The following is a 10,548-nucleotide window of genomic DNA, read 5'->3' as shown; positions in this document are numbered from 1 at the left end:
AAAAAAAAGTGGGAGGAAGTGGGAAGGGAGGGGGACTCCTCCAACTCGGTTTGGGGGGGGGGAGTCCTCCCCCCCTTGGCTCGGCCGACCCCTTGAGGGTCCCTTGGACCCCAAGGCAAGGTCCCCCTCCCTCCTCCTATATATATGGAGCAATTAGGGCTGATTTGAGACGACTTTCTCACGGCTGCCCGACCACATATCTCCATAGTTTTTCCTCTAGATCGCGTTTCTGCGGAGCTCGGGCGGAGCCCTGCTGAGACAAGATCATCACCAACCTCCGGAGCGCCGTCACGCTGCCGGAGAACTCTTCTACCTCTCCGTCTCTCTTGCTGGATCAAGAAGGCCGAGATCATCGTCGAGTTGTACGTGTGCTGAACGCGGAGGTGCCGTCCGTTCGGTACTAGATCGTGGGACTGATTGCGGGATTGTTCGCGGGGCGGATCGAGGGACGTGAGGACGTTCCACTACATCAACCGCGTTCTCTAACGCTTCTGCTGTACGATCTACAAGGGTACGTAGATCACTCATCCCCTCTCGTAGATGGACATCACCATGATAGGTCTTCGTGCGCGTAGGAAAATTTTTGTTTCCCATGCGATGTTCCCCAACACCACTTAGTTGTGGCAGTGCCACTTGAGTCATGTTGGTGTAAAATGCATGAAAAAGCTCCATGCTGATGTATCTTTGTACTCACTCATTTTTGAAACGTTTGGGACATGCAAACCATACCTGTTGGTATAAAACGCATGAAGAAACTCCATGCGGATGGATCGTTTGGACTCACTTGATTTTGAATCACTTGAGACATGCAGATCATGCCACATGAAACAAGAGAGTAACTTGTTGGGAGTAATACATTTTTGATGTGTGCAGTCCAATGAGTGCTAAGGCATGCAGTGGATATCGTTATGTTCTTACTTCACTCACGATTTGAGTAGATACAGGAGTATTTACTTGATGAATCACAAGTCTGAAATATTGAATAGTTCAAGGTTATTTTAGAGTGAAGATCGTCGTGACAAGAGGATAAACAGTCTACGATATGATCATAGAGATGAATATCTGGGTTACAAGTTTTGGTACGCAGTTAAGACAATGTGGAAATTGTTTCGCAGTTCATGCCAACTGGAACACCATAGTGTGATGATGTGTATGAATGTCATAGCCACGCCCTATTTGATATGGTGCATACTATGATGTCTCTTATCGAATTACCCCTATTGTTTATGGGTTATGCATTAGAGACAACCGCATTCACTTTAAATAGGACACCGCGTATTTCCGTTGAGATGACACAGTATAGGCTATGGTTTGGAGAAACCTAAACTGTCGTTTCTTGAAAGTTTGGGGCTGCGATGCTTATGTGAAAATGTTTCAGTCTGATAGGCTCGAACCCAAAGCGGATAAATGCATCTTCATAGGATATCCAAAACAGTTGGATATATCTCTTATCTCAGATCCAGAAGCAAAGTGTTTGTTTCTAGAAACGGATCCTTTCTCGAGGAAAGGTTTCTCTTGAAAGAATTGAGTGGGAGAGTGGTGGAACTTGATGAGGTTATTGAACCATCACTTCAACCAGTGTGTAGCAGGGCGCAGGAAGTTGTTCCAGTGGCGCCTACATCAATTGAAGTGGAAGCTGATGATAGTGATCATTAGAGCTTCGGATCAAGTTACTACAGACCTCGTAGGTCGACAAGGTCGCGTACTATTACAGAGTGGTACGGTAGCCCTGTCTTGGAGGTCCTGTTGTTGAACAACAATGAACCTACGAGTTATGGTGAAGCAATGGTGGGCCCGGATTCCGACAAATGGATGGAGGCCATGAAATCCGAGAGAGAATCCATGTGTAAAACAAAGTGTAGACTTTGGAAGAACTGCTTGATGGTAGTAAGACTATTAAGTAAAGATGGATCTTTAAAAGGAAGACAGACGATGATGGTGATAAGTCACTATTAAGAGAAGCTCGACTTGTCGCAATGATGTTTTCGACAAGATCAAAGTGTTGACTATGATGTGACTTTCTCACTCGTAGCGATGCTAAAAGTCTGTTGGAATTATGTTAGTAGTTGATGCATTATTTGTGAAATATTGCACATAGGAGGTCAAAACATTGTTTCCTCGACGGTTTCCTTGAGGAAAGATTGTATGTGATACAACCAAAAGGTTTTGTCGATCCTAAGGATACTAACAAGTATGCAAGCTCCAGCGATCCTTCAATGGACTGGTGCAAGCATCTCGGAAGTTGGAATATACACTTTGATGAGATGATCAAAGATTTTGGGTTTGTACAAGGTTTATGAGAAACTTGTATTTCCAAAGAACTGAGTGGGAGCACTACAGAATTTCTGATAAGTATATGTGGTTGACATATTGTGGATCAGAAGTAATGTAGAATTTCTGTCAAGCATAAAAGGTTGTTTGAAAGGAGTTTTTCAAAGGAATACCTGGATTGCACTACTTGAACGTTGAGCATCAAGATCTATGGAGATAGATCAAAACGCTTAATAGAAGTTTCAACAGGATGCATGCCTTGACAAGTTTTTGAAGGAGTTCAAAATAGATGAACAAAGAAGGAGTTCTTGGTTGTGTTGTAAGGTATGAATTTGAGTAAGACTCAAAACCCGACCCCGACACAATAAAGAGAATAGACGAAGGTCGTCGTCTATGCCTTGGCCGTAGAATTTGAAGTATGCCATGCTGAGTACCGCACCTGATGCGTGCCTTGCCTCAAAGTCTGTTGAGAGGTACAGAGAGTGATCCGTGATTGAATCACTAGCAGCGGTCAAAATTTATCCTTAGTAACTAATGGACTAAGGAACTTTTCTCGATTATGGAGGTGGTTAAAGAGTTCGTCGTAAAGGATTACGTCGATGCAAGCTTTGACACTAATCCGAATAACTATGAGTAGTGAAACAGATTCGTATAGTAGAGTAGATATTTGGTGTATTTCCGAATAGCATGTAGTAGCTGCATCTATAAGATGACATAAAGATTTGTAAAGAACACACGGATATGAAAGTTTCAGAACCGTTGACTAAAACCTCTCTCACTAGCAAGACGTGATCACACCCTAGAACTATATGGGTGTTGGATTCGTTAAAATCACATGGTGATGGAACTAGATTATTGACTATAGTGCAAGTGGAAGACTGTTGGAAATATGCCCTAGAGGCAATAGTAAATTAGTTATTATTATATTTCTTTGTTCATGATAATCGTTTATTATCCATGCTATAATTGTATTGATTGGAAACACAATACTTGTGTGGATACATAGACAAAACACTGTCCCTAGTAAGCCTCTAGTTGACTAGCTCATTGATCAAAGATGGTCAAGGTTTCCTGGTCATAGGCAAGTGTTGTTACTTGATTAGGGGATCGCATCATTAGGAGAATCATGTGATAGACTAGACCCAAACTAATGAACGTAGCATGTTGATCATGTCATTTTGTTGCTACTGTTTTTCTGCGTGTCAAGTATTTATTCCTATGACCATGAGATCATATAACTCACTGACACCGGAGGAATGCCTTGTGTGTATCAAACATCACAACGTAACTGGGTGACTATAAAGATGCTCTACAGGTATCTCCGAAGGTGTCCGTTGAGTTAGTATGGATCAAGACTGGGATTTGTCACTCCGTGTGACGGAGAGGTATCTCGGGGCCCACTCGGTAATACAACATCACACACAAGCCTTGCAAGAAATCTGACTTTGTGTAAGTCACGGGATCTTTTATTACGGAACGAGTAAAGAGACTTGCCGATAAACGAGATTGAAATAGGTATGCGGATACCGACGATCGAATCTCGGGCAAGTAACATACCGAAGGACAAAGGGAATGACATACGGGATTATATGAATCCTTGGCACTGAGGTTCAACCGATAAGATTTTCGGAGAATATGTAGGATCCAATATGGGCATCCAGGTCCCGCTATTGGATATTGACCGAGGAGTCTCTCGGTTCATGTCTACATAGTTTTCGAACCCGCAGGGTCTGCACACTTAAGGTTCGACGATGTTTTATGTGTATTTGAGTTATATGGTTGGTTACCGAATGTTGTTCGGAGTCCCAGATGAGATCACGGACGTCACGAGGGTTTCCGGAATGGTCCGGAGATGAAGATTGATATATAGGATGACCTCATTTGATTACCGGAAAGTTTTCAGCATTACCGGGAATTTACCGGGAGTGACGAATGGGTTGTGGATGTTCACCGGGGGGGGGGGGGGGGGGCAGCCCACCCGGGGGAAGCCCATAGGCCTTAGGGGTGCTGCACCAGCCCTTAGTGGGCTGGTGGGACAGCCTAAGAGGCCCTATGCGTAGGAGAGAGAAAAAATCAAAGAAAAAAAAAAGAGGGGAAGTGGGAAAATAGAGAAGGACTCCACCTTCCAATCCTAGTTGGACTAGGATTGGAGGAGGACTCCTCCTCCCCCCCCCCCCTTCGGCCAATCCCTTGGGGCTCTCTTGAGCCTCAAGGCAAGTCCCTCCCCCTCCCTCCTATATATACTGAGGTATTAGGGCTGATTTGAGACAACTTTGCCACGACAGCCCGACCACACACCTTCACGGTTTTTCCTATAGATCGTATTTCTGCGGAGCTCGGGCGGAGCCCTGCTGAGATAGATCATCACCAACCTCCGGAGCGCCGTTACGCTGCCGGAGAACTCATCTACCTCTCCGTCTTTCTTGTTGGATCAAGAAGGCCGAGATCATCGTCGAGATGTACGTGTGCTGAATGCGGAGGTGCCGTCTATTTGGCACTAGATCGGAACGGTTCGTGAGATGGATCGCAAGACGATTCGTGCAACGGATCGTGAGATGGTTCGTGGGACGGATCGCGGGACGGATCGTGGGACGGATCACGGGACGGTTCGTGGGATGGTTCGTGGGACGGATCGAGGGACGTGAGGTCGTTCCACTACATCAACCGCGTTTCTTAACGCTTCTGTTGTGCCTTCTACAAGGGTACGTAGATCGGATATCTCCTCTTGTAGATGAACACCACCATGATAGGTATTGCGTGTGCGTAGGAAAATTTTTGTTTCCCATGCGACGTTCCCCTACATCATCGGCAAAATGGATCAGCTGAATGGAAACACCGTCACATTGTTGAAGTTGGTCTCTCACTTCTTCCTCATGACTTTATGCCTTTGAAATTTTGGGATGAGGCGTTTTCCACTACCGTTTATCTTATCAACCGTGTTCCCAGTAGAGTGATACAAAATCAAACACCACTTGAATGCCTCTATGGCATCAAACCCAACTTCAATGTTCTTCGTATTCTTGGGTGTGCTGTTTGGCCCAACTTACGTCCTTTCAATAAACACAAGCTTGAATTTCGGTCTAAGCAATGTGTTTTCTTGGGTTATAGCACTATGCACAAAGGTTACAAGTGCCTTGATGTAGCATCTGGTCGGATCTATGTCTCACGTGACGTGGTGTTCGATGAGCAAATTTTCCCTTTTTCACAACTACATCCAAATGCTGGTGCGCAACTTCACAAGGAACTTATTTTGCTGCCCTCCCACCTTCTCCCGTCATCGCATCTCTTGCTAGGAGAGGGGGACGATTCTGTTGATCATATGTCAATTAATCATACCTCTATTGCTGACCAAGTTTCAGATGCAAGTGTGCAGGAAAATACTCACGAAACTGGTGCAATCATGCATGATTTTATGTCTCCAAACAGTGCAAGCCATGCCACAGAAAATCCGGTGCAATTCCCTGCAGAAACGGCATCGGGATCTACGGCTTCAGGCGCATCAGCCTCGGGAATCGGCGCCCCAGGTGCTGCACCCCTGGTCAGGTCCTCGGCCTCGGCGCCAGGCGGGTCGCTGCGCGGACACGATTCCAGACCAGGTGGGTCCCCGACGTGTGGCACTGCCTCGCTGCGCGGGTGCGACAACAGACTCGGTGGGTCCCCGGCGCGGGATGCTATCCTGTCTCCACTAACCAGGACAGAGTCCGGTGGGGCGGCAGGTGGGTCCCCTGGATCGGCGGTTGGCTTCCCTGTGCGACGCTGACCCCGACGCAGCGCCCGGTGCATCGCTTGTGCATGGCACGAAATCGCATGCAGATCCCGCACTGCCCAGCGAATCGCAACAGGAGTTGCTACACGAGCTGCTGCTACAGGATTTTGGATCCTCTATGGATTCTGGATTCCCGGTCACTACATCGTCGAACCGGCTTCAACAACAGCTCTCACAACCAGATCTCAAGGTGGTGTGATAAAACCAAAGGTATTACCGCGACGGTTGTATTCGTTGGGGATCATTTTGTGCCACAGGTGAACCACATAACCTACAAGAAGCACTTCATGCACCCAAGTGGAAGCAGGCAATGGATGAGGAATACTCTGCTTTCATGCAAAACAAGACTTGGAGTCTCGTTCCTCCAGCCATGGGCAGAAATATCATTGACTGCAAATGAGTCTATAAGGTAAAAAGGAAATCTGATGGTAATATTGATAGGTATAAAGCACACGTGGTTGCCAAAGGTTTCAAGCAAAGGTATGGGATTGACTATGAGGACACTTTTAGTCCTGTAGTTAAAGCTGCTACGATTAGGTTGATCCTTTCTGTTGCAGTATCTCGTAATTGGTGCTTAAGACAACTAGATGTGAAGAATGCGTTCTTGCATGGTGTTCTGGAAGAGAGAGTGTTCATGAAGCAACCTCCTGGGTATGAAAATCCTGACTCACCTCGGTATGTATGCAAACTTGAGAAGGCATTATATGGGCTGAAACAAGCACCTAGAGCTTGGTACTCTAGGTTGTCTTCAAAACAGCAATCTCTAGGTTTTGTTCCATCCAAGGGAGATACCTCACTTTTCTTCTATCATAAGCATGGAGTTACAATCTTTATGCTCATTTATGTTGATGATATAGTGGTCACAAGCTCTTCCTCTCAAGCAGTTGAGGCTCTCCTTAAGGATCTAGGTAGAGATTTTGCACTCAAGGATCTTGGGGATTTGCACTTCTTTCTTGGCATTGAGGTAAAATATATTTGCACTGGAATTCTTTTTTCACAAGAAAAATATGTACAAGAAATACTTCAGCGAATAGGGATGAAGGGATGCAAATCTTCTCCTACACCCTTGTCTACCTCGGAAAAATTGTCTCTTCATGATGGAGAAATATTAGGATCAGAAGATTCCACCAAATATAGAAGTATTGTAGGAGCACTACACTACCTCACAATAACTAGGCCTGGTATTTCATATTCAATAAATAAAGTATGCTAGTTTCTGCATGCTCCTACTAGTGTACATTGGACAGCAGTGGATACTGAGGTACCTCCAGGGGACAAAGAGCCATGGACTTAAAATCAGCAAAACAGACTCTATGCTTGTAAGTGCTTTCTCAGATGCAGATTGGGCAGGATGTCCTGATGATAGGAAATCCACTGGAGGTTTCGCTGTTTTTCTTGGAGGTAATCTAGTATCATGGAGTGCTCGCAAGCAACCTACAGTGTCCAGGTCAAGTACTGAAGCTGAGTATAAGGCTTTAGCTAATGCAACTGCTGAGATTATTTGGGTACATAATTTATTGACTGAACTTGGTGTTCGTCATCCAAAGGCAGCCTCATTGTGGTGTGATAATCTTGGTGCAACATATCTGTCTGCTAATCCTATTTTTCATGCTAGAACAAAGCATATTGAGATTGATTATCATTTTGTTCGAGAACGAGTGGCAGACAAGCTATTGAATATTCGATTCGTACCCACTGGTGATCAGGTTGCAGATGGTTTCACTAAACCACTTTCTACTCGGCAGTTAGTAGCTTTTAGAAACAATCTCAACTTAGATAGTTGTGATTGAGGGGGGTGTTAAACGATGTAATGTATACCGTGTATAGATAAACGGTATATGGGTTGTGTTTAACTTAGGTTGTTGAGATATAACTTGTAGAACAATCCAACAACCTAACTACTTGTAAATCTCCTTGTAATCTCCTAACCCTAGCCGGCGGCTTGGGCTATATATTAACACGCAAAACGCCCCTGCAAGATGCATGCGTTAATTCCATCTTTTCCACAGGGTCCAGCAACATTGGAGAAGGTTATTAGTAATTTTCCTCTTATTTTCAACGATGAACTGCAATGAACAAGTTTGTCACATACGGACGTACATGGAAGTTACATGCATGGACACCCAGACCGGATGGATCTATATGCACATCCAGTAATGAACGATAGCATGCACCAACTAGCTAGCATTTCTCGTCGGGATGCGGTTGCTGCTCTGCCTTGCTGCCGGCGGCCGGCGTGGCCCACATGGCGCATAGGAGGTAAGCGGCCAGGTTGAGAGCCCCTAGAACGGCGAGGAGCCAGTAGAAGTAATCGAGGCGGCTGTGATTGATGGTGTCACCGAGCCATGTGGTTGCGCCCCTGACGAGAGAGACGAGGGCGCTGCTGAGGAAGAAGCCGAGGGAGAGCGTGGTGAGGAAGAGGCCTGTGCTCATGGTCTTCATGCCCTTGGGCGACCGCGTGATGAAGAAGTCCAGCTGCCCCGTGTAGATGAACGCCTCGCCCGCGCCCACCAGGAGGAACTGCGGAATCAGCATGAACACGGTGATCGGCAGCGCCGTGCCGTTCATGGTGGTGGCCGTGGAGGCGACGGTGAGGCGCTTCTTCTCGGTGACGGCGGCAGCGACCATGCCGGCGATGGACAGGACCAGGCCGATGCCGATCTTTTCGAGGTTGGTGAACCCCGGCCGGCCGGTGAGGTTTCGGCATAGAGGGATGAATACGCGGTCGTAGACGGCGAGGGTCAGCATGATGGCGCCGACGAAGAAGACGGTGAGCGATGCGGCTGGGATTTCGAAGCCGCCGATGCGCCGGTCCATTGTGGTCGCCTGCTCCACCGAGAAGGTGATCATCTGAGCGTAGATGGTCCAGAACAAGATGGTCGTCGCCCAAACCGGCATCAGCCTCGCCACCATCTTTACCTCCTCCACGCGGGACACCGAGCACAGCTTCCAGGGGTTCGGTGTGGGCCGCCCGTCTGGCCCCATCTCGTTGTCCTCCTCACCGGCCATCACCGCAGCGCTGTCCAGGCACCGGAACTGGTCGGTGTGGTGGATCCTGGCGTGCTCGGGGCGGTCCTCATAGAGCGCGGCGGCAGTGTGCGGCTGCTTGAGGCCGCGCTTCCGGGCGGCAGCGACGAGGACTTGGAGGATGTGCACGACCGGGCTCCCGGAGCTCCGTTTGTACCGGTACCTCTTGGTGCCCGAGAGGAAGACCGCGATGGCGATGAGCATGGCGCCAGAGCAGAGGCCGTAGGCCCAGCTCCGGCCGACATGGTCCTGGATGTAGACGAGGAAGGTGACGGCGAGAAGTGTGCCTAGGCTGATGAAGAAGAAGAATCGGTCGAAGAAGTATCCCATGGCGGCACGCTCGCGGTCGTCGCGCTCGTCAAACTGGTCGGTGCCGAAGCCGGAGACGCTGGACTTGAGGCCGCCGGTGCCAAGCGCGATGAGGTAGAGGCACATGTACAGCACGCCCATCTGCAGGCCCGTGGCCTCCTCGGACGGTGGTGGCCGGAGCTGGTGCACGGTCGTGGACACCGCGAGGAGTCCGGTGCCGAGTGCTTGGACGAGCGCGAAGATGGCGATGGTGAGGTAGCGGCCGAGAAACGCGTCGGCGAGGAAGCCGCCGAGGAAGCATAGGAGGAAGGAGGTGCCCATGAAGTCGGTGACGACGTTGGCGGAGTCGGCGCTGGGCAGGTGCATCGTGTCCGTCAGGTACGTGACGAGGTTCACCGCGATTCCCATGGTGGCCAGCCGCTCGCAGAGCTCGATCCCGACCACGGATGCCGCTCCGAGCCAGCTGCCGGTGCTGGACCTGTCGGCCGGGCAACCCCGGTAGTCCACCGCGTCCTGAACCAGGTTGCCGTCCTCGCTCCACGACCTCTCAATCTCCATTTTTCCACCCTGCACAACACGTACGTCCAAACACACAAGAGCAATTAATTAGGATAACATGCGTGCATGCATGCTTGCAAATCTTGGGCAATTATTTCATGCACAAATTCACATTTCGTGATATCAATCACGAACCATTTGTGGTAGCTAGCTAGCTTGAGGTCGAACGAACAAGGACAAGATGTATCGATCGATCCTTGCAGGAGAATATACTAGTGGAAGAAGAAGACGACTGCTAGTGCTTGCAAGTTCTTCGCTTGCTGGATCGACGACCTCGGGATCTTCCATTTATAGGCGCGCATACTACGTACACGATCACAAGCGATGGAGAGGGACGCGCACTAAAAAAAGCCTGGATCTTTCTCTCCATCTCTTTATGCCGGTGCTGGTGGCAGCCAATGGTGGTAACACAAAATAATGTATATACGCGTATTATTATATTCAGCTGTTAGCTAGATGGTCACTGGAGGAGAAACTGCTGATCCCTGAGACGTGGAAACTAAGGAAAGTGAGCTGTTTTGGGGATGAGAAGAGGGAGTTCAGCTCGCATGAAATGTTCTAGGAGTTTCAACAGCATCTACAATGGGGCCCTTCATCCCCACTAACGATCACAATAA

The 10,548-nt window shown here is 48.3% G+C and overlaps 1 protein-coding gene across 1 annotated transcript; it reads right to left on the bottom strand.

Annotated features, from left to right (window-relative positions):
* Nucleotides 1-8,068: 8,068 nt before the first annotated feature.
* Nucleotides 8,069-10,206, bottom strand: LOC123404411 (protein NRT1/ PTR FAMILY 6.2). Its single transcript, XM_045098337.1, has 2 exons — nt 10,067-10,206; nt 8,069-9,940 (listed from the first exon to the last, which is right to left on the bottom strand). Exons 1-2 carry the CDS (start codon nt 10,067-10,069, stop codon nt 8,219-8,221), a joined length of 1,725 nt encoding a protein of 574 aa, XP_044954272.1. The 5' UTR covers nt 10,070-10,206; the 3' UTR covers nt 8,069-8,218.
* Nucleotides 10,207-10,548: the final 342 nt, after the last annotated feature.

The sequence above is a fragment of the Hordeum vulgare genome, chromosome 1H (assembly GCF_904849725.1).
Source record: "Hordeum vulgare subsp. vulgare chromosome 1H, MorexV3_pseudomolecules_assembly, whole genome shotgun sequence".
Classification (NCBI taxonomy): Eukaryota; Viridiplantae; Streptophyta; class Magnoliopsida; order Poales; family Poaceae; genus Hordeum; species Hordeum vulgare.
This window is presented reverse-complemented; position numbering and strand designations above follow the sequence as displayed.